Raw genomic sequence first — 25,501 nt, 5'->3', positions numbered from 1 at the left:
GGTTCCAGGATGCCTGTTATGTTTGAGCTAGAAACACACCCAAGTGCGTGGACGCAAAATGATACCGCTCGCCTAAGCGGATGTGGGCGGCACCCGTAACAAGCTTGAGGTGTTGTTGATAGCGAGGGTCCCGAGGGTCACCTTCAAGGCGTGCGGAAGACTTGCGAGGGCAAGGAGTGTGCTCAGTGGCATTGATGTCATTCGAAGCTTCGAAGCTGCTGCTCTTTAAGAAGGAGATTTTCACGTTGCAAAGTCCTTCGCTCAGCAAACAGCCATGGCTAGAGAGGAGTTCGTCGGCTTTAAGGCAATATTTGTTGCCGCTGCTCTGTTGCAGAGCTTCCATGTCGTCGTCGCTTCTCAAGAAGGTGAGTGCTTTTGAAAGGACGGGCGTGCGATGACTGTGTACTCCTGTTAAGTTCAGGAGTCGTTTTATTACAACAGCGGAGAACGTGTATCGGGACAAATGCCATATGGCGCTAAGTCGAAGAACGATAACGAAAAAAAGGCGCGTAGAAACAATATAGCGTGCCGTTTATTCTTCACAGTATCAAAACATAATAACCGGTATCGAAACCAGACGTGAACATATTGACACATTTTATACGTTCTAACAAACCCGTGCTATTTCATACGTTCGTTCAATAAGGGTCGCAATCTAGATCTGATGAGCATTTTCTTGTTTCCAGCATCTTATACGTGACGGGCAAAAGTGTCCTAACCAAGGAATAGACCTTAGCTTTGCAGGAAAATAGTTTTCTTCGGGGTAAATCCTATATCCCAACAGGCGGAAAACGCCACTGTTGCGATTTCTTCCAATTCGGAACATTGGATCGTAAGTTGTGAGGAAATATGAGTTTCACGAGCTTCAAAACAATGTCAAATTCCAAGCCAGAGTTTATGGTTCTTTGTTAACGGGAAAGCTCGTGCAATGCCGATAGTGAGCTCATTAACGACATTACCTCTAACATCCTTCAGTTCGCTGATGACTATTATTTACCGTAAAATTTCTAATCCAGCCGATTATCTCGCTCTACAGAAAGATCAAGACCACATAACAAACTGGTGCGCTAGGTGGCTGATGACGATTAACACTAACTGGAAAGTAATGGCTTTGAGCCGTATACTATCGAATTCCCAACTGGTGTTTAGAGATTGTCTTTAGCTTGTATAAACCTATCAAATGATTTATTAATAACACGCTCTGCTATTTTATAAAAGGAGGGGCCATACCGATATTGGTATATAATTATTGAGGTCATTTTTGAAACCGCCTTTAAATACAGCTGTTACTCGCGCTGTTTTGACTCTGTCAGGGAATGTGCCAGTCCCTGTCAAGGCAGAGATAGGCGCCTTGAGATGGCTGCATAGCGTGAAATTCACACTGCTTATCGGTCCAACTTGTGGCCAAGGGAGGTTTTGTTCGCAGAGGTAAGAATACCCGACGTTCTCTCCCGTGCTGAATTTAAAGGTGACAGCGAACTTTTAAGTGAAGGCACTTCAAGGAACACCGAAACTAATCTGGAACATCGTACAAACAGCTCCGCATGATCAGTACCGATGCAAGGGGCTAAGGTAGCGTCTCGCGGAAGGAACAAGGGATTAACTCCTCCCTCTAGCGGTAACCAGCGAATGTAGAAGAAAAGAGTTGTCGCAGGAACATTTGTAATGATCTCTACTTATGAATTTTCGAACGCTGCTTTTTAATTCTCTCCGGGAAGTTCTTTGTCAGGCGCGTATTGCGTGCTTTGTTTTTCTTAGCATCCGAAAGGCGCTGCAAAAATGACCCACTTTCAGAGGAGGAAGCCAAGAATACCTAGAATGATTAATTTATCCACCGCGGTCAGTACTGCGGAATGCATTCCTGGGTTCAGTACACGTGCGAGGCATTGTATAGCATCTTGAAATACATTAGTTAAATATTCACAGTACTCTACGAGAGCATGATTTTTTTAAAGGAACCGAGTTACGCAGCGCTGTATAATCAAGCCGAGGCACAAGATGGTCAGGTTGTTGGTTCAAACTGGCATAAAAATACACGCGCTTCAAACGATGAATAATAATAATAGAAAGAGTGCATCCTGTCTTACTGACTTCCTTCTTACTTGGTTTAAGCGGTAGTCTCTCTCCATTAATCTGAAGAAAACTTCCTAGCAGAATTACACGACTTATGTGCGGCGCATCGTCATTTTCTGTGGTGAGCTACAGCAGCCGTTACTAAAATTGGCTTGTATTTACATCTGCAATTTGCCTTGCCACGTTCATGAGCCGGCCGAAGAAGTAATATAGTTCCCCAATGCAACATTCCATTTCGTGCTATTTCGTGTTAAATGCTTAAGATCACATCATTAATTATGGCAAGGTTGGAAATCTATACATAAAACCTTTTGTGTTGAAATCGTGATGTGTTTAAGAATTATTCTAAACTGATAATGCTTTGTTGCTTTTGCTTAAAATTTAGTAACATAGGGCACATGCGTGCATCCTTACTTATTTATTTCATAAAAGATAAAATGACTCATGTATCTGTAATACGTGAGTAATGTGTGAGTGTTCCAATATGATTCATTGAATAGCGGCCTTGAAATGATGAAGATCGGAGTATTGTGTAGCTAGGAGACATACTTTCGGTGGTTTATGTAGCCGCACTTCTTTTTTAACCCTGGAATTGATTAGTGTTTTGAGTCAGTAAAAAAATTTAAATTTACGAGTGCCTGAATGTTGGCATGAGCATGCGTTGGGCTGAATTCAAGCACAGACCGAGAATGTCTAGGAATGTAGCCCCTGCAGGAAACTGAATCATTGCATCTGCACCGTTGTAAGACCTGGTATAATTTTCTGCCCATCTGTGTTGATTCCTGGCGGCTCCGCTACAATATATATATATATATATTGCTTACCAAGCTGAATTAAAAATTCCAAAGTGTCCTTTTGCTACGCCTCTGTCTTTTAAGAGTTAAGAGATGAATATTTTTCTAGTACAGCTTGCACATTGCTCTCTTTTTTGTTCTATGAACGCGGACACCAGACAGGCTTTAAAAATGCGAAAACCATGAACTCTATGAACAAATTTTCTTCCTGTAGATGAATAAGGGGGCGTAGTAGATTTTACTTGTGCCAAAATATATCTATCATGTGGGTAATTTTAGTCCTCATGAAATCGGTTATGCACAGACAAAGAAGGCAGAAGAAGACCTGATATCAAAGATAACGCTTTCCGTTGTCGGCAGGGGGTCGAATTTATAAGTGCATCTTAATGCTTTTGTAGAATGAAGGTATTGTTTAGGAAGAACATTAAAGCAATAAAAAATATTTGCCCTGTATACTGCATGATTATGACAAAATATATCTTTTTGTGAAAACGGTAGAAAAATTCGCCAGCATCGCCGCGCAATTTCGGAATGCAAGTTCTGTTTTGGTAACATGCGGTTTTCTCAAGCAAGCAAAACACCTCTTGCTCCCCCGGCCCTTACACAAACATACGCCTCCTACAAACGCCTTGCATAAATGTAAATACTTACTGCTAACCATGAAGCACATCGACCATAATTGATTCATGCAGGCACCCCAGGCACTCCGGAGCTGACAGAATGCACCCAAAGCGAAATCACCCGCTGCTACACAAAGTACGTCGAAATTTTCTACAGCTACGCGCCTCCGTATGGCAGTGAGAGCACATTGAGCGAGGATGCATACAACAATGTCTGCAGGTAAGCGTTTCTTTTCACTTTAGCCTGCTCAGCAACTGACGCGCGAAAAATGTGCAAATATTTCATCCCTTCTGCCATATTTGAAAAATGAGCCACCCATGTCAGGGAAAGATATAAAAAAAGGCACTGGACGCGTGTGTCGTCACACCCAATTTATGGGGTGGGTAAGTGAACGTTCTTTGGAATAGCTGAAATAAAATGCTTTTGATATAAATGAAATTATTTGTTCACCATTTTGAATTCAGGAAAATAGAGCAGGGAATACGAGGGCTGTTGAAGTTTGTCTGCCGGAAGCATTTCTTTTAATGAATGATGGAAGAGTTACATCGTGTTGCATTAAAATGAAAGTTGTGGTGGGCGATTCTCCTGAGAAGCGAAAAATCCTTGATATAGATCCCGTTGGCGGCAATCTAATCTGTGTGCTTCGTCGTAGAAAAATGATGGCGCCTGTCGACGAAACAATGCACGCTCTTGAATTGGCAGCTGCTACCCCTTTCTGGCGAAGCCGATGATTCCGACTTCAAAGAACTATTTTTCCGCCTTACTTGTATATGCAGGCCTGAAGAAAGTCAATTTCTTACTTTTGAAGCTCAAAGCACCAACGAATAAAGATTTCAAGCCATGTAAAAAATTTTGCACAAACTGTAAGAATAGGTGGAAACTGCAATATCGGACTTCCAGAATTTTTGCAATGAACGTAAGGAAAATTGCGCATACGATTTCCGCTTCCAAGCTGTTCATGACGGCAGGTCTGAAATAAAATACATGGGGGAGGGGGGGACTTTTTGTATTAAAATGGCAGAGGATGTTCTGGCTAATACAAGTAATATTTATTTGCCTATCTGTATATTCTTTATTATTGACGGATTATGCGCCTATCTTCTTGCTGCTTATATTATTTCTAGAACCTTCGTCTCACTAACATGCAAACCCACGAAAGGCGCCATTGAGATTACGACGCCATTGAGATGCACGAACAGATTTATTCCAGTTTTCATTTTTTCCTCGCACAGTAACGGACTGGAATGATTCTTTATTGCCTTTCGCCACACTTTGATGCTTACTAACTTTGTTATTGTTTTGTTTGCCCTTTTACCCACCCTGCTTTGACCTGTATAAGGTTTGCAGTATTGAATAAAGAAAGAAAGAAAGAAAGAAAGAAAGAAAGGAAGAAAGAAAGAAAGAAAGAAAGAAAGAAAGAAAGAAGGAAAGAAAGAAAGAAAGAAAGAAAGAAAGAAAGAAAGAAAAGAAGAAAGAAAGAAAGAAAGAAAGAAAGAAAGAAAGACTGTTCGACTATCTGCCGAAACGCTCTTCATGTCTAGTTTATCGTTCGCGGCACAATGTCAGCGTTTTGTAAGTAGCGAACTACACCATTTTGCGCAGAATGTGCACCCTTTTTTGCAAAATTGAGGATGCTAAACTTCTCTCAAAGTCATCACTGCTAGGTACAGCACACTACTTACCCTCCCACTCCTTCATCGAGTGCTTGCGTGGCTTCACTCGGGCTCGACACATGATCAGCGGGCATAGGCGGAGCAGGCACTTCTCTTCACGGGGCCTTAGTGGTGGCTCAAATAAAGTTTTTTCCTCCTCGTCCTCCTTCCTCCTCTGAAAGAGGTGTGAATTCGCTACGTACACAACGTTGATACATGGCACCTGCAAGGGTCAGTTGTAACTGCAGCCTGCAAGAGGTAGTTGGAAGTCTGCGCCCATGGTGTCGTTTTCGTTCCCATTTCTCCTGTCCTTGTCTTAATCTCTCAGCCCCACCTTTTAATGAAACGAACCAACTAGCCCGTAAGAACGCTCTGCTACGAAGACTGTTTCGTCACCTAGGAGAACGGCCAAAATCTCTACGCCTCCAGTTCGAGGTTCTAATTTGAGCTGTGGCAAAGGTAATTGAAAAGAGTCCAAACTAGCTCGGCATGTTGATATATTCATGCATTTATATATTTATTGATATTTTAATCCCAAGATGGCACTAAAATAAAAATAAATAAATAAATGCATGAATATAACGACATGCCGAGCTAGTTTGGAACTAGCGCAGGGTGGGCATGCGGAAATCAAGATACAAGTGCAAGAGTTGGAAAACGAAACAAAGGCCACAAGTGGTTAATATATTAGAAAACGCGTCGGCAATCATGAAAGAATAATTATGAAATCAGAACAACAAACTGCGCGGTGGCTCAGTGGTTACGGCGCTCGGCTGCTGACCCGAAAGACGAGGGTTCGATCCCGGCCGCGGCGGATGAATTTCGATGAAGGCGAAATTCCAGAGGCCCGTGTGCTGTGCGATGTCAGTGCACGTTAAAGAACCCCAGGTGGTCGAAATTTCCGGAGCCCTTCACTACGGCGTCCCTCATAGCCTGAGTTGCTTCGGGACGTTAAACCGCAATAACCCAAAGCAAACAACAAAACTGCAGTCATCGCGAATTAACAACAGCATATCAAACCTTTAGTAAACAAACATATACTAATCACGAGGAGCATGAGCCCATAACATTAATAGATTTAGAACTACGAGGGTATCAGGAGTGCAGTACAAAAGATAAAAGTAGCCTCACAAAACATACCTTAATTGCAGATGGCGCAGTTCTTACCCCATGCGCTCAAAGCACGAACTTGAGCCCGGTGGACAACCGGGTCACCTAGCGACGCAGCCTCATCATCGTCCCGCTGCCCTTGAAGTTGTCGGCATAGCGAGGGAGTCTCACGCTCGTTGCCAACAGCTATCGCTCTAAGGGTGATGGCGGTTCATGTTCCAGAAAAAAAACTGGTCGCTCATAGAAATCGTAATGAAGAATGTCGCTCCGAGGTCGTACATGGTAAGCATTGAGGACTGGCAGGTCTAGACACAATAGCCATCAACTGGTGGACATTTCCGAAATGGTGCTAGCTTGGTGGAAGACATGTACATGTGGAGTGGGCTGTGCTATTCGAAAACGAAAGCTGAGCGGCCGAAGAAAGGCGGAAAGTAAGCACAAGAAAAAAACTCAAAAATGAATTTTAAAATGCAGATTATTAGAAAAAGAATACTTGTGATTATTGTGTGATGGTTGTAATATGACAACCTACAAGGGTAGCGCGCGGTTTGTGCGAGGATGGTCCGCTGGTCATGGCCTTTATGGGTTGTTGGAGGCGTGATATATTGAGGTGACTGGAAGAGTTCCAGCAATATTATCGCTTGTGGAAAGAAAATGGCTGACGACAGGTAAATATAGAGGTCCTTTGTTTCTCACTGCATCTCACTTGTGACCATAGTGACGCCGGTGAACTCGGGGCACTCTAATAGTGCACGAAATTTTAGCTGTATTTTGCGTGATTACAGTGCCTTCAACGAGACGTCTTCATGCTACATTGGTTACGACCGTTGTCCCGACTCTATGAAAGCCAACTTCACTCGAAGAGAGGAGGGTTACAGAGCTTATCGCGCTTTGGCCTGTGATAAAGAAGCGTACGAAGGTGAGACACAAGGCGCCATTGCCGCATTTCTTACCCCGCGTGCTTCAGGCACAAATACTGGGCCTGGTCGATAACCGGGCTACATAGCGACGTTGCCTCATCGTTGGGCCCCGACGCTAGGATAAGTACCAGAATTTCTTTGAAGTATTCCCAGCAGAAATATATGTTTTATATGATTTGTCTGCAATCTTATGTTTGCTCTTAGCTTACATTAGGATTTTATTATACGAAGCTCCCGCCGTTTGGTAAACCGCAGCCTAGCTTTGAAGACCGGTCCTCGAAGAGATCGGTGTATCTGAAATCTTACCTGATGCGTGCCGCATACCGTTTCCGTTTCTACTGGTCGCTTCGCCATACGCGGAGTAGTTTACTCTTGTTGTGGTAATGGTTCTAGTTCTTCCACGCCTACTTTTCCGGCGCGGTAGGACGGCGTAGAAGATGGAGGAACACTATGAAGGTAGTCCCGGAAACTGGCCGAATATATTCTTGCTCGCAAGGCCGCTGTGCGGTGTGCGCCTTATCTACATTCCCCTCTCCACGGCTGCACTGGTTTAAACCTAATCCCCGGCCTGTACCGCGCATGCACATGCGCAGTTACACTAGCAGACAGGTGCAACCGGCAGCTGGGAGCGCAAACTTGCTCCCAATCATGGTTAAAGAACGCAGCGTGAAAAGACAAGACAAACGAAGAAGTGGACAGGACTGGCGCTGACTACCAACACATTTTTTGAAAGAAACGAGCAGCTTTTATAATGCCATCCAAGACCCACGTGACCAGATAAAGCAGCAGGCGTGGAAAATCTTTAACCATGATCTTTAACATTCTTTCTGATCTTTAACATTCTTTAGCATTCTTTAACCATGATCACTGACCAACAAGCCCAAACAGCCACTTTTGCCCCCAATGCCCAGTTCCTGCCTCGCCGAAGGGAATCACGGCTACAGCTTTCAGCGCATTTGTTTTAAACCAACTTTGCATGTTGCAGACGAATAATTTTCGCGCACTCTGTAGAGGGCGGTATCTATGGGCAAGTGTCGAAAACAACAGGGGGCACTTTGGCTCTCTACAGTGCTGCAAGGCGAAAGCGTTTCCTGGCGCACTGTTTGTTTTTTTATTGATTATTTTTCATATTTTGTTTTTTTTGCTCCTTTTGTTATTTTTTGTTTCATTTTTATTTAATTTCTTACTATTACTTTGTTTTTATTTTTGTTTATTTTCTTATTTTTATTTTCATTTTCCCTTTCCTTCACTTTATACCTTTTATTTTATTTATGAAACCCAAGCATTCACTAGATGCGCCTTTATTCATGCTCGAATTTTGAGCCTTCGTGGCGGAGTGGTAGTGTCTTCGCTTCAAATGCCAAAGGCTCTGGTTCGATTTTCACCCTCGGCGCAGTTTGCCGAAAGGCGGACAAATCTGCCGACGCGTCCGTCGACACGGCTGCCGACAGCGTCGGTCGACACGGCGGCTGACGCGTCTGTCGACACGGCTGCAGACAGCGTCTGCTAACGAGAGTATGAGGCATTAAAGGCTTTCGCCTTAAAAGTTGAAATTAAATTACATCACGTAAAGCGCGGCAGCACTCATAGCGTTCTACTTGGCTGCATTCGCATATCCACGCTTGGTGCAGTGGTCTAATTTATAGGACTTGCGAATACTCCCTATATAATTTTACCACGCACTCTTGATCGCAGCATAGATGGTGTCCTTTTGGTATCATAAATAACCACAGAAAGTATTTTAATCCTTGTTTGCAGGTGTGATCACAGTAAGAGTTTGTCCGGACCTACGTAAAATGCATGACTGCATAGAGGAAGAACATGGCGAGTTTGAATTTGACAGAGACTACGAGAAACTTTTCTGTAGGTAAGTACTTCAACAAACTTCCCGTAAACAAGTTTTAAGGACCCAATTTTTTCAATGATTTCGTTTTTTTTCTTTTCTCAATTTGGCGTGTGCACAGTACTCTTCAGTGTTTAGAGCTGCGGAGAGCAGAAGGAAGTCATTATCTCTAATTAAACGGCAGCCAGGGCGATTACTGAAGTTTTTCAGGCAAAATTTATGAATCTACAGTGTGATATGCATAGTACTAAGCAACTGGAGGTTTGATCACGAGGATATGGCATTGTGAAGAGATAATGATCACGAGGAAACTGCAAAAAATAACGCAAGAAAATTCTCTCGAAATTAGCCCTAAGCAAAAAGAAAGTCGATAGTAGAGCAACTTGGTATAAGTCATTGAAACTAATAAAATGAACACAAATTATGAGCGGTGACATCTTAGAGAAGTGTGCGGAAACCAGCGGTCGCCGTGTCTCAAAAGTGGAAGCCATGGAATTTGGAAACAACTCCCATGACATTAGACGAAAGAGCCGTAATATAAACAATCAGTTTCGCTCTATGTACCATTTTGGTTCTGTAGGGATTTTGCATCTTTTCTTGATATCAAGTTTTCATTGCTCGTGCAACCGCTTGACTTTTATGCGCCAATTGCGTCTGCTATGATGCTCAAGCCGATTACACCTCTACGATTCGAGGCAAAAGAACGGCCAGTCCCATTCTTGCTCAGTACACGCGCAGAAGCCTGTCATCGGTTGTTTCACACACCTGGAAAGGGTGCAACCACGAAAATGGCAGTGACGTACAGAATAGAACGGGATAGCTAGGGGCCATTACACGGCTTACCGTTCCCAAAACAGCGAGAAGGCATGCTTCGGTTATAATCAAAAGTAAAGCCTTTACTTTGGCGTTTGAATTTAGGAGGGTAGTTTAGGAGTTTGGAAAGAGTGTAGGAGGCTCACCAAACATGGATCAGCCTGACGTGTGCCATATCCATAAACATCAGCTGATGTATCTCTTTATTGACGTTTAAAATCTAGCAACGATACAACACTGAGACTAGTCCGACAACGAAAAACAATGCCGCGGCAGTACTGAGAACACTCCTCCTCTCTCAGGTTAGAGCAAAGTTGTGCGGTCGAATAAGACCCTTACAGGCACATACCTAATAATTCTGAACAAAAGCTTTCTTAAACAGGAAACAGTTTATGAACGCAACTTTACACACACACAAATATATATATATATAGTAAGACCGTAGACCAACGTTTAAAAGGCTTCAAACAATTGACGTTTCGACCGTGGAACGGCTTTCGTCAGAATGTGCACATTCTGACGAAGGCCGTTCCACGGTCGAAACGTCAATAAATTCTTTCAAGCGTTTCAAACTTTGGTCTACGTTCTTACTACTATATACCGTGCCGAGAATTCTTTTTTTGCTGGATTATATATATATATATATATATATATATATATATATATGCGGCCAGGAACACAGAAACAGGACTTGCAAACGAAGCTCTTTATTTGGCCTTACTTGCGGCCGCCAAAGAACTGAATCACTGGGGCGGCGGCGCAAGAAACAAACGTGCTCGTCAGTCGTCGAACTACGAATGCCCGCCGCTCGCGGCATCGCTCAATTTAAAGCCGGCAAGGAAACTTCGAGGTGAAGGTCAAGATCATCTACAGTATTCTGGAAAAACGTAGACGCAGCTCTTCATGGCTGCAATCAGTCGTGATTAGTCCGGTCGCTTTTCGCGTCACGAACAAAAAGGATAACAGCCCTTTCCTGCGGCCTTGGATATTACAGTGACACGTGGCAATATATATAAAGTCAAAAGAAATTGAAGAACATAACAGGATTTATTTCACGTAGAAAGGCTGGTCCTCCAGCCGAAACGTCATGAATTGAATCCTGTTATTTTATTTTGATTATAAATACTGCTGTCTCTGAGGAGAGACATAGCAGGAGTGGGTAAATACATGAGTAAAAACAAATAACATGGGTAGCATAGAAATAAATAACACAGAAGTATTAAAAACAGGGCAACGGGTCACATTGTCAGGCAACTGAACAACAAACTCTTCAATTGGCAATGAACGGAGCCGTCCAATCCATTCCAAATTTCAACAGTTAGAGGGAAAAAAGAACATTAAAAACAATCTATATGTGGTTTGAAGGAAACAATGTTTAATGGGTGGTTCCGTCGGGTTGCACGTGCGCTAGAGGGCACAAATGTGAAGGGTTTTTCAATGTCTGGTGACTTTATCTTATATTGATCAAACAGCTGCCAAGAAATCAATCACACACACACACACGCACACGCACGCGCACACACACACACATATATATATATATATATATATATATATATATATATATAAAGCCAACAGCCACAGCAACCAAGGGGCACAGGGGATTTTTTTTTAATTTATTGATTTATTTTGTGGTGTTGATCACTTTAGAATATTACTGAATATGTTATCGCTTAAAGCTAATTGATTAGAAAAGCAGAAGAAAAAACAACCACATGCCGCCGGTGGGATCCGAACCCACGACCTCCGAATTACGCGTCCGGTGCTCTACCTCTGAGCTACGGCGACGGCTGTCAAATCTTCTGCTTTCGGGGGTATTTATGTTTACAAGTAACCTAACCTTGAGAGTGTTCATCAGCGCCACCCACGTTCATAAGCGGCGGACGTAGAACGTCCTGAGTTACCGCAGGTGTGACGTAGAACGTCATCGAACGGAGAGGGTGGAAGCTGCGTGAGAACCCTCTTATGCTTCCTATGGCGTCAAGGCTGCCAGAACCGAGGCCCTCGCTAAGCAATTAAGCAAACAAGGGAAGGGGAAAGAGGGGCTCGTTATAAATATGACAGAAGCCAACAGCCAACAGTTCTACGTCACACCTGCGGTAACTCAGGACGTTCTACGTCCGCCGCTTATGAACGTGGGTGGCTGGGTGGCGCTGATGAACACTCTCAAGGTTAGGTTACTTGTAAACATAAATACCCCCGAAAGCAGAAGATTTGACAGCCGTCGCCGTACCTCAGAGGTAGAGCACCGGACGCGTAATTCGGAGGTCGTGGGTTCGGATCCCACCGGCGGTATGTGGTTGTTTTTTCTTCTGCTTTTCTAATCAATTAGCTTTAAGCGATAACATATTCAGTAATATTCTAAAGTGATCAACACCACAAAATAAATCAATAAATTAAAAAAAATCCCCTGTGCCCCTTGGTTGCTGTGGCTGTTGGCTTCTGTCATATTTATAACGAGCCCCTCTTTCCCATTCCCTTGTTTGCTATATATATATATATATATATATATATATATGCAATGGTCAGATCATATAAGGAATACAAAATTCTAGACACCCCTAGTCCAAATGCCGTCGAGACACTTGCAAAATTGGTCCTTAAACTTAACACCTTTGCATTCAACAACTCATATTATCTTCAAACTAGCGGTACAGCTATGGGCACAAAAGTGGCTCCAAATTACGCCAACATATTTATGAACAAAATTGAATTAGACTTTCTCTCCTCATATCCAACTAAACCAGCTTTTTACAAACGGTTTCTGGATGACATATTCATAATTTGGACAGAAACCGAGGACCAACTCATCCATTTTATCGCCTCATTCAACAAAATCCATCCCAATATCTCTTTCACACACACCTACTCAACCAATGAAATTAACTTCCTGGATAGTCTGGTTCGAGTAGAAGGAAATACATCAATCACTAGTGTCTATAAACAACCCACATACAGACAACAGTATCTTCATTTCAACAGCTCTCACCCACTCCGCTGCAAAACTTCAATCCTATACTCACAGGCCATCAGGTTCAAACGAATTTGCTCACGTTCGGAAGATTTTCACGAAAATGCTAATCGCATGCGAGACACTCTAAACAAGCAACATTACCCGTCTTATATAATCAACGATGCCATTAAAAAGGCAGCACCAACTAATATTAATTATGTCATTAAGGAATCTCAGCCAAGATCACAGCGCTGTAATCTCATACTAACCTTCACAAATAATCTACCGAACATTAACAATATCCTGAAAAACACTTTAATATCATAGAACAGAGTGACCGGCTTTCAAAAGTTTTCACAACGGTCCCCCAAGTAACATATAGAAGACCAAAAAATCTGCAAAACCATATTGTCCATTCGACAGTCAATAAACCGAGATCTGTGGGTGGCACACCATGCGAAAAAAGCCGATGCCAAGTCTGCAAACACATGGAAACCACGGCACTGGCAAAAAGCACCCATTCAAATTTCAAGCATTCTATCCGGGAAGACCTAAACTGCGATTCCAGCAATGTGGTTTACATTCTCGAGTGTGGCGACTGTCGAATGCAATACATAGGCCAAACAGACAATTCCTTCCGATTCAGATTTATTAACCACCGCTCACATACCCAATCCCTCCCCAACCTCCCTCTTTCGAAACACCTCCGCGAGAAAGGCCACGAGTTTGACAAACTTAAAGTAACAATACTACAGAGTGGCTTCAAAAACACTCGTGAGCGCGAGCAACGAGAATCATATTTTATTTTTAAATTTAACACAGTCCAAAATGGCATTAATGAAACTTACGGCACCCTCACCTCTCTTCCGAGGTCAGAGGCCTACGAAATTAAACAAAGCAACACTGACCCTGTCGTCTGAGGTCATACCCCTTTCTGCATTGCACACCTGTGCCGTTCGTCCCCCCCCCCCCCCCACGGGTGTGCTCACCTTGTGGTCCCGCGAAAGCCACATAATTTTTTTTCTTTTTTCCTTTTTACTTTTACTATGTAAGTTTACATTTTTTTACATTCCTTCCAATACTTCCGCTCAACCGGGCGTGGGTGCATTATTGCTGGGTGCAAAGAAAAAGCACTGCTTTAAAAGTTTTTTTTTTACCTATTTCACTTTTTTTTTCTTCTGAGGTTTCTTCCCTGCTCTTTTCGTTTTCTCTTATCTGCCCTCTCTGTTGGAGGGTCAGATTTATATATTTTTATTTTTATTTTTTTCTTGCCCTCGCGGCCAGGAGAAGGAACAAGTTCTCGCATTTTTTTACGAAAGTTGCTGCACGCCCACGCACCTGTCGAGCACCTCCGAGCTGGACACGCCTGTCAATTAGCAAGCCTGTGGTGCTTAAAAAAGCAGAGGCCTTTGTATTTTCTTACTGAGTACCTGTTCCTCGCACTCTCTCTCTTTTTTTTTTCTCGTGTGCGTCCCACTACCTGTAATAATTTTTTATGTGTATTTTCCTGCTATGTGCTTTGTGTTTCCCACTTACCTGTACTGTGCCCACCTTTTATAGGGGGATGCATTAACAAAGTAAAATCACTCCTGAAGAAGATCGGTCTTCCGATCGAAACGTCGAGTCGAATAAATATGTTTCCCTTAACGAAGCGTATATATATATATATATATATATATATATATATATATATATATACACACATAGCGAAGTATACGCTTCGTTAAAGGAAACATATTTACTGGACTCGACATTTCGATTGGGAGATTGATCTTCTTCAAGAATTATTTCTCTGATGATGTTTCCCCTAGTCCAGAGGCAGCAGCTAAACCGGGGATGGGTGCATTATTGCGGATTGTGGTGAAAAAGCACTGCTTTAAAGTTTTTTCTTTTTTTCCTCCTGGATTCTTTCCCTTCTTGTTTCATGTTTTCTTTCCTGCTCTCTCAGTTTGGGGGGGGGGGGTTAAGATATCTGGTCTTTTTCTTTTTTCTTTCTTCGTCTTATTCCTTTCCTGCCCTCGCGGCCAGGAGGAGGGACAAGTTCCCGCATTTTCCTATGAAATTTGCTGCACAGCCACGCAACCTATCGACCATCTCAGAGCTGGACAGGCCTGTCAATAAGCAGGCCTGTGGTGCTTACCAAAGCAGAGGCCGCATCTGGACATTGTATTTTCCTACTGAGTACCTGTTCTGCGCACTCTATTTTTTTGTGGGTTTCTTTGTTTATATGCGCCTTTTTCTCCTAACTACTTTGTGTTTTTCACTCACCTGTTCGGTTCTCACCCCTACAAAAGGTTTGGTTTAGGTTTTTGTTTCATGGGGTTTAACGTCCCGAAGCAACTCAGGCTATGAGGGACGCCGCAGTGAAGGGCTCCGGAAATTTTGACCACCTGGGGTTCTTTAACGAAAACTGACATCGCACAGACATCTAAAATTTCGCCTTCATCGAAATTCGGCCGCCGCGGCCGGGATCGAACCCGCGCCTTTCGGGTCAGCAGCCGAGCGCCGTAACCACTGTCCCACCGCGGCAGGTTCCGTAAAAAGGGGAAACATCATCAGACAAATCACTCTTGAAGAAGATCGGTCTTCCGATCGAAACCTCAAGTCCAATAAATATGTTTCCTTTAACGAATCGTATACTTCGCTGTATCCTCCTGTAAGCAGTCGAGTACTTCATTCTCTCGCAGCCTATATCTCGCAGCCTATATATATATATATATATATATATATATATATATATATATATATATATATATATATATATATATATATATATATATATATATATTTCACAGTAGTGCTTTTGCATTTTTTCACGGCAGGCTTGCATTTTTTTGTTCTCAACATTATTGCTAACGTCAAAAACGCTCTCGATTGGCTTTATATGGCAATCTTAACAGCTCGATAGTAGCGACGGAGAAACTTCAAAAGAAATATTTTTCTACGGATGAGAGGAATGCATTATTACCTGCAGTATTTGCATAACAGCACGTTAAAATATTCGAATATTCAAAATCCTTGTCCAAAAAGTTTCGATACGGAATTCAATGCTACAGAGCGCACACTATCCCACTGGCTCCGGCAGCGCTTCACGGTAGATACCTTGTCTACTTCGATGCTGGAGTGCATATTGCAACCGCGCAAAACGACGCAGGACGAAGAGAGGAAAGCACAGGACAAGACAGGACCTCTCTTCAAATTGTCAACCACCAACTAGCCCGCCTTCACTTGTTGCATGTGCTACTTCGATGCTTGCCCTTATTACTCTTTTGCTGTAGGGTCTGGACGGGATGCACTGACTGAAAACTTTCTTAAGAGTAGCAAACTCTCTTCTCCTCGGTTCCGTATATGGAAAGTATGAGGCTGTCTATGCGTTGCGTTGCCAGTACAGGAGTCTATTAATGCCGTATGTATCTGCTATTGCTTCGCCATTGTTAAAAGTGACATCAATAATCCGTGCGAGGTCGGCAAAACCACCTTCGGCGTCATCGGGAGCCCGTAGAATAAGCGGATAAAGTAGTGTTCGATACTCATTTAAGAGGCGCCCGATTTATGTACGCACATCTTAGAGGGCAGCCCAGACGCTTTAGAAAGGCGTCGTTCCTACCGAATACTTGGAAAAGCTGGTGCTTCCATGCCCTACTATCCATGTTATCCATGCCCTACAGCGCGAATAGCAGAATGGCGGTACCGTGAGAGATCTTCTGGTGTCTCAAAGGAAGAGCATAAAACCCCAACGAATGGTTCGCTAAGTCGCAGCGGCGGAACGGGGCAGCCAGAACGGCTAAATTCGGGGAATTAACCACGTGCCAAAAGCGCTCGCACTATCCTCCCCCGTGATTAGCCTCCTCGTCCGTTATCTAGCATGGTCGCTGCAGTCACACACGTGTACGTGTCTCTGGTGAAGGGCATGCGGTCAAGGGCAGCATCCCTGCACTAACGAACACACGCTTGGATCCAAACAGATTATATACAGGGAGTGCCAGTGCGCTTGCTGCGCAGCTTTGTGCGCGGGTATATGGAGGACCTGAGGGCTGCCAATGCTTCTCTGGACCGCGAGACGTTTGCGTGAAACTAAAACTGTTATTTACACAGGGTATGATAAGCATCTCACTCTAATGAATGCAGTGATGACTACTTCGAGTTTGGTGCCACCGGCGATTTTAAAAGGTATGCAGTTATTACGATCATTTTGGTTTCTGGGCATTTTCTATTAGAAATGCATCTCACCGTAAGGATAACTTTCACGCATAAGATATCACGCAGATGAGAAGTTCTCTTCTAAAAAGCAGTTTTTACGCAAGAAGCTTTGTGTGCTTCCTCAAGAAAAGTGCCGCACTTGTTATTGTTCCAGATATGGTCCGACCCAGAAGATGTGCTACGACAAGACATGGAATTCATCTTGTCCACTGTCTCCAGAGTCTAGACAAAGAGCTGTTACCAGAATTATGGCCGCTTCAGAGTTGATACACGACTGCGAAAGGTATGAACACTGGCGGCGGGTTTTTGCAAAGGCTGTAGGGGTACTGTTATGTTTGGCCGAAGAAATCGATATTTTGGGTCCGTATTGCACATATACTTCAACTAGAGCTTCAGCTTTTCGGTTAGGCAGGAAACAAAAAATGTTCAATGTACAGTATACTATATATTGACGTTAGCTTCAAACCAAAAAAAAAGTATACATGGCAGGAGAATCAGAGCGCAGTTCGCTATGCTTACTTTTCTATGGTTATGAAGTCGAAGCTATGAGTGCGCGCCGCCTTCTGACAGATCTTTGTCTCTATGTCGTGAGCGCGTGAGGAGACCGCACTCTCGTGCAAGCCGGCGTGTAAGGCTCATAGCTTTTACTCCACAGCTACAGAAAAAAGTGTCTCCGAAAACTGTCCACTCGGAGACAAAACTGCTGGCGGTTTAGTGTTGCTAACCCCGCAATATTGGGCCAATGCCGGTTTCCCATGTGGACACGAACGCCATATACCTGAAAGCGCAATTGAATGCACGTTGCTTTCCCTCTAGTGACTTGCGCACAACTGGACGTTGACGAAGACCACGACGTGCAGTGCACAGCGTGAGCAGTTTAAAAAGAGGCCTGATCGGCTGCGGCGACAGTATAGCGCTCTCATGCCGTGGACAGTCCGCTTTGGCTCGATGGTTACGGCAGTCGACTTCTGAGCCGGAGTACCCGGGTTAGATCCCGACCGCGGCGGTCGCGTTTCGATGGAGGCGAAACGGAAAAGGCGCCCGCGTGCTTGGCGATGTTAGAGCATCTTAAAGATCCCCAGGTGGCCGAAATTGCTCCGGAGAGGACCGCTATGACACCACTATGACACTTCTTTGACTCCCTCCTCTATCCATTCTCTTAGGGCGTGGTTTGGGTGTCCACCGAGATAAGTCGGGTTGTTACTGCGTCATTTCCTTTGTTCAAAAAATCAACCAATTTCATTACGTGCAGTGGCCAGTGAAGCTGAGCAGCCCCTTGAGATATACCTTTTCAGTGCAATTAATTGGAGACGGTGACATTTGGAGCGAATGTTTTCGTTATTAATTTCCTCATCTGTATCAATCGGGAATGCTGAAGGGCGTAGCGAGGAGAGAGTTGCTTTCACGCGCTTCAGTGGCGCAGTGGTCCATTCTCTGCGTGATGCTTTGAACCCAAAAGCGTGCCCCTCCCCATCCTCTTCAGAGAAGTTAATGATTTTTTAATATGAGAGACGTAGCCCATGAAACCAATAAAATCGACTTCGAAGAGCTGTTTTCACTTGCACTTGCACGCGTGTTTTGCAGGATGTATCAGCGCGCACCGAAGATACACCGTAGCAATATCACCACCAGCGATCCTGCAGCTCTTGAAAAGCTCGGTGCCGAGGTAGCCGAGTTGCGAACTCTTCAGCGAAAGGCACTTCAGACACTTTATTCTCTTTTAGAGAAGGTGGAGAGCATGGAGCAGGCGGAAAAACGTGAACGGATTGAAAACGCCAAGATTGTCCACCAGCAATTGAAGTCCATCGAAGCTCTCGAAGGACTGCACAAAGAGGTTGCACAACGATGCAAGTCTGATGCTGAGTCTCCCGACGAGAAATCGCGTCGACTTTTTTGAACCGTCTGCCTGACTTAAGTAGGAGAGGCGTACAGGCCATGCTTCTTCAACCATTTGGTTGAGAGCTGCACATTTTACTAATAAACTGTTCTGTCCGAAATCCCTTTGTCTTTCTCCCTACTTTTTTGTTAACCAGCTTTGCGTAGCTCTGAGCACAACTGGAGCTAGGAGGAAAAGAAGCATTTTATTCAGGGAGTCTTCAGCAGTCGGAAACCTTCTTCCGGGATTCCGTTGGACGCTATGCCAGCCCTTGCTAGGATAAAGGTTGGCATTTTGGGGGAATCCGCCGCGGTCGCTGGAGAGGCAATAAGGATCTAAAAGAGAAGGTCTACTACGTGGACATCACAGGGCGGTCGCCCGCGGGATACGACGCGGCTGCCGTAGTCGACCGGGGAATGAATATCGATGGTCTATCTTTTCGTGCCCTAAATTCAACACCACGGGAGGAAGTCTCAATAGCTCTCGCTGCCGCCGATTCAAAATCGAGAAAGGTTATCACAGACTCTCGCCCAGCCTGTGAGCGGTATCTGGCAGGAGAAATATCACCTCTTTCCTCCCAAATTCTAATACGCCCCCCCCCTCCCCCCCGATCCAACTCGCACAAACGTAATCTGGGCTCCTGGCCACCAGTGTCTACGAGGCGATGAGGCCACTGATGCGGCCGCTCGAGCGCTCACACACCGGGCTCCTCATCCAAACTCTCCAGGCTCAGCAGCTTTTAAAACGCTCCTGCAGTTCCGGAGATCTTAATTCATTACTGTGACAGCCACCGCCTCTACCCGGCACCCGCCAAGGGGCTGAGTAAGGCGGAGGAGCGAACTCTGCGGCGCCTGCAGACAGGAACTCTTCTCTGTCCTGTCATAGCAAAACACTTTGATCCGAACATAGATGGGCGCTGCCCACAGTGTGGATAGATCTGCGACATCTTTCACACAGTGTGGACATGCACTCAGAATCCTCACCTTCCCCCACCCCCACCCGAGACGCATGGGAGACTGCCCTCCTCAACTGCTCTACACTGGAGTCCCAAAGGGCTCTAGTAAAGCAGGCGCGAGACGGGGCCTCGTCGTGCGCTGTCCCGGACTAAGGATACCGACCATGCAGCGGGGTTTTCGGACCCGCAAACTGTCTGTGAGTATAAAGGTTTTTACCACCACCACGGCAGTGGCTCAGTAGTTAAGGCGCTCGTCTACCGAGCCAGACTACCCGGGTTCAAACCCGGCCGCGGCGGCCGCGTTTCGATAGGAGCGGAACGCAAGGTGCCCGTGTGCTGTGCGATGTCAGTGCACGTTAAAGATCCTCAGGCGGTCGGAGTTATTCCGGAGACCTCCACTGTGGCACTTCTTTCTCCCTTTCTTCTTTCACTCACACCTTTCTACCTTCTCTTACGGCGTGGATGAGGTGTCCACCGCGACATGTGAGACAGATACTGCGCCATTTCCTTTCCTCGAAAACCTATCATTAATTTGGGAGGGAAGAGCGCGGGGCATGCCTCAGCGTCTGTGTTTACCCGGCTCGTCTGCGCACTCATGTGAAACGCACATACTTGTTTCTGAAAAGCTAACAGTCTCCGATCAGCTCAAGGCTGACCAATCGGAGGAACAGCTGTGTTCTCTTTTGGTTTCTGTTATTTTTCCGAGAGGGTAGCGAGGCGATTAGAGCCCCGGTCAGCTTCGAGTGAGGCTCCCTTTCTCACTGTCACGCGTTCGGTCAGGCCGAGAGCGGGGAGGCATTTGTTTGCTGAGGGCTGGCGCAAGCAAGGAGTGCTGGTGGCCCCGTGATGGAGACATGGTGTCCCAGGTTCTAAATTTGAAGGCGGTCGGCTGGACCGGCTGCAGATCTTTGCTTTTTTCGGCACCTGTATATCCCTGCTCTAAATAGCTGGGACAGAGCCTCAATTCTCCCATTGTCGAGGATCTCCAGCACCTCCTTTATCAAGCCTGTGCACCAGACTAGGAAAATAAGCACAGAAGGGCCTTTTCTGTAACAGCCGGAGGAAACAGCGCACAACAAATCACTTTCGGAAGCAAGGAGGACCAAGCCCTTGGATTCTAAGTTAGCAGCGGCTTGATATGGCCCGCAGAAGTGCAGAAGACTCAAAAGTTAAGGGTGGATCTTCTTTTGGTATCATCCGAAAGGAGCAGCCAAGTCTAAGTACCACTTAGAAGCGTAAAAACACCGAAACTTTTTTTTATTAGTACTGTGCTGTTGAGAAGGCAGTTTTTGTGTTACAGTAGCTTGTCTTCGAAGGAAGGTCTTGAGATGAAGGCTGCCAATGTGTAGTCAGAAGATATAACATTTTAAGGAATTTACAATGTATTTCGTGGGATTTTATATTAGAATAACTTTGTTGTTGGAAGTGCATTGTGTCCAAAGTAGCTCTTTCGAGAGAGTGGAAGTGCTGCATTACGCTGCTTTATAGAAACGACGCACATGGGCTTGCGCACATCTTTTTATATTTGCACATTTCTAAATGGCATAGTTTTGAGCTGAAAGGCGAGAAATAAAAGGCACCAAATAAAGGAGGTGTCTCCCGCCTTCCTCCTCAGATCAATAGCGGTGTATTATGTATTGTGTCCTTTTCTTCGCCCTTATCGTTTCAGAGGCGTAAATTTTATAAAAACAAATATTATTGAAATTGGTGTCACAGGGGCAACTGTCGCCAGGGCTCTTCTTTTAGAAAGAATTTAGAAAAAAATTCAACAGAATGAGCTGAGAATTCTGAAAAGACACTAAAAATATTAAAGCCTGAACCAGCCTGGTACAAAAGGACTGGTAGGTTAGTTCACAATAAAAAGATCAGTGAAGCATGACGTAAAGCTGCAGTTGACTCTTCCGCAGCCACTGTTTTAAGCACGCACAATATTAAGAAAGAAAATGGGACGAAAAATATTGCCAAATCACAAAGAGCTACTTTCATCTGTCGTTAGGCGTCAGTATCTTATGGAACACAAAACCCTGCTATAGCTGCCACAGTCACAAAAACATATCAAGAAACAAAATGGCTCTGTTAGTGGTTCAAGCTAACTATAGAACTAAATGCCTATAATGTGGTAGTTTTAACAACATAATGAGTAGGAGCAACCATCAGAGTGATTTTAGAGTTGTGGAATGCCTTTTTTTAGCGTCCCAATCCTTTCGGCTGGCACGATTGAATGGGGCAAAAGCGTTATTGGTGGGAATTTATTATTTTGGCATTTATCTCATGCTTATGCCGTTTGATAATTTACATCTTATGGGCTTTGAATATACGCACAGTTACAGACGCTTAAATTGTTCGTTCTCGCGAAGAGAAAAATCATAAATTCCTAATGCAAAATCCTAGGCACCTGCCGCGTTTTCCCTGGCGCAATGCCGGTACGACCGCTTCGCGATACGAAGGTGCTGCATTATTGCGCTTAAGTTTTCTTTAGCGAACAAACAGCGCGGGTTTGTTTGCGCATTTGAAATGCATAAAAAATCGGGCATCACTCAAAGAAACGTGGCAAATCTCTTGGGAAATCAACTGAGCAGAAAAACAAGAAATCTGGATATGGTGCACAAATACCTATATTTTACGAAGTGATCTCTGAGTAGCTGAGGGAACATGCTGGAGACCTGAGAAAAAAGAGTGGCGCGTGCTTCCCCGTATTGAGTGCTGCTTCGGCTTTAAGTCCTGAAATGGATTTAATAATTGGAGTTATGCTCTCAATTCTATCTCGAACAGAAAAGTGGATAGGACGGAGCCCTGAGGGATGACCCTTGCTCCCTAGTTTCGTAGTTCAGCATGTACGCTGATGTCATAAATCTTTGGATCAGTAAGTGAAGCGACGCGGAGATAGAACAGGAGTTGTAAACAGCTGAAGACACGGTGATTAAATACACGGCAGATAGAGGTCTATCGTGCTCCCCGGAAAAATCATAATTGTTCATCTACAGCCCGAGGAAAAAGAATGCCGTGGACCTAATAATTAGGATAGAAAACACTCTCGTCCCGGCAGTAGACGAGACAAGAATCTTAGGAATGTTCATTCAAGGAAATAGAAAAAAACACAAACACCATTACAAAATTTGAAAGCTACGCGGCACAAGTCACAGGCATATTAAGGAGAGTCTGGCTCAGAGACCACGGTCTCAAAAAGCGCAGCCTCCTGAAAATGACCCATGCTTACATCAATAGCCGCATATGCAACGCCACCCCCTTTTTAAATAAAGAAAACGTAGCAAGACAGAATCGGCGCTATAATTACAAAATGCATCAAGCGAGCACTAGGACTCCCCATATCCACTTCGACGGAGAAGCTTGAAGGTATGGGAATCTACAATGGATGGTAGGAACCAGATGAGGCGGTAAGAATCGCGCAGCTAGAAAGACTGCGCTGGAAAAAACGGGGAAAACTATCATGGGATGAATTTGCCTCCAGGCATACAGAGGCCAACATGAAAAAAACACACATTCCCGCAAACACAAGGAAGTATCCACTGATCACACCTCTGCCGAAGAACACGCACCCGGCACACAACAACGGACGCAGAGAACACAGAGCGAAAGCTATCGCCAAAAATATGAAAAACAAGACGGCTCAAGATGTAGCATCTGTCGACGCGGCAGGCGGCAGACATGGAGCGGCAGTATCGGCAGTGGTAGGTGCAGACGGGATACCCAAAATTACGGCCTCGTGATGCACCCGTGACATAATTAGGGTCGAAGGAGTTGCAATAGCACTCGCCTGCGTCGTATCTCGAGCACACGTAATAATTAGCGAGAGCAAAACAACCATTTGGAATTTTGCGAGAGGTAGAATTTCGGAGGAAGCCAGACGCATCCTCTCAACGAACTCAATCGAAAAATATTCATCATGTGGACACCGGCGCACGAATCTGTCTCTGACAACGAGGCTGCACATGCGCTCTTTCGAGATCTCTACTATCGAGCGGCCGTAGTACAGCCCGGATGCAATGGAATGAAAGATAGCATCATTACATACCACGAAATCACCGAACACTATAAATTACATTGAAGGGTATTTCCACCCCCAGGTCGGTCTTCCTCAAATAATGAGGCGCGAATTTGGAGGACGTTACAAGCTGGAAACTACATCTAAGTCTGGGCCCACCTGACGCAGATCGGGGATGCGGGCGATTCTTAATGTAAAAACTGCGGTGAAAGGGGAACTCTGGATCAAATAATTTGGGAATGCGCTAATTTTCCGGGCGCAGGCTTAAACATACACAGTGAAGAAGCCTGGGAAGTTTCGTGCGGAGCGAGGAACCCCCCATCTAGCAGCGAGCCACCCTCCTGGCGGCTGAGGCCGTGAAGAAACAATGTAGCTTCACTAGTCCTTAGTCGGCGGAGCATCCCCTACGAGCGTCATAGGCCTGCGTGCCGGGATCGGGTTTTGGGGGCTCCTTCCCGGTGGACCAATAAAAATTGCTGGGGCTTAGCTTTGGTTCAGCGTAGGTAATTGCGAAAGCAATATGGTGTAACTTGAAGCATCTTCGATATCCATAGCCTCCGTCAGGTTAAACGATAACACAACACAAGAATCTTGACTCGCGTCCGAAGTCTTCCATAGCTATACCGAAGAACCGGCGAGCAGGCGCTACTTTTCTCTACACCCGATAGCGCCTGGATGTCCGTGGATGGCGTCATACCAGACGCTGCAACACACATCCATCACCGCAGCAAGGCCTGCAAGCTCTTCCAAATTGTATGACGTCAATCGCTTGCCGACGTTCGCAGGGGGTCGAACGGCCGCGAAGTTCTAGCTGCGGCGCGCTGAAGAGCGGACTTGGTGCCCCCTCTTTGGCTCTGGTATGACGTCAGCAGTCACATGACCGACCGCCAACTGTCGTTTGGCCGCGAAGTCTAGCTGCGGCGCGCTGAAGAGCCGACTTGGTGCCCCATCTGTCGTTCTGGTATGACGTCAGTAGTCACCTGACTGACCACCGACCGTGAAGTGTAGGCTGCGGTACCGCGAAAAGGCGACACCTGGCGTAGTATTCCTCTCGAAATAAAAACTTTATTCATTCATTTATTCCTGCTCCGGCAGCGAGCAGCAATTGTCTCACGTCCAGATTCAGGGCAAGTCCAGAAACGCGATTCATCACAATCTCCTCGAGATCTGTTTAAAGCCCAAACAAGGAATGGCTATGTTAGTGAAGCATTCATCAGAATTTTATGGGTGCCAGTTGAATTTCTTGGATCAGCTTTTCGAGGTGCCAGTTCAATACGTATATCTCACTTTCATCTCTAGAGTAAGCACAATATGGTTCTTGTGTAATGTTTTGCAGGCTTCCTGATACGGTATCAATCATGTATTTTTGCTGCTGCGCTTGTCGCAATTTCTTTTACTTCCGCTTATCCAAAACTCGCAGTGCATAGGCAAATCCTTACGTAGAAGAAAGTTCACGAAAGTATCTCATGTTCACTTTCGTGAACATGAGATACGTGGCACCCTGCGAACGCTGGAGACAAACTGCAGGAGGCAGAAAGAGTACTTGGAAATATGATACTGACTCAAACATCGCGAAGTGACTGATGCTATTAGGGACGTATTATTGGAGGTATCCGGATAATTTCGACCACATGCGGTCCTTTAAAGTGCACCGACATCGCACAGTACACGGGCCTGTAGCATTTCGA

At 44.9% G+C, this 25,501-nt stretch overlaps 1 protein-coding gene across 1 annotated transcript; it reads left to right on the top strand.

Moving 5' to 3' along the window:
- Positions 1-142: 142 nt before the first annotated feature.
- Positions 143-18,976, top strand: LOC149334198 (uncharacterized). The gene is made up of 6 exons (XM_089555070.1): positions 143-365; positions 3,560-3,707; positions 7,036-7,169; positions 8,929-9,037; positions 17,134-17,262; positions 18,564-18,976. Exons 1-6 carry the CDS (start codon positions 275-277, stop codon positions 18,874-18,876), a joined length of 924 nt encoding a protein of 307 aa, XP_089411196.1. The 5' UTR covers positions 143-274; the 3' UTR covers positions 18,877-18,976.
- The last annotated feature ends 6,525 nt before the right edge of the window (positions 18,977-25,501 follow it).

Source organism: Amblyomma mixtum, chromosome 8 (assembly GCF_055824585.1).
Source record: "Amblyomma mixtum isolate Tamu chromosome 8, ASM5582458v1, whole genome shotgun sequence".
Lineage (NCBI taxonomy): Eukaryota > Metazoa > Arthropoda > Arachnida > Ixodida > Ixodidae > Amblyomma > Amblyomma mixtum.
This window is presented reverse-complemented; position numbering and strand designations above follow the sequence as displayed.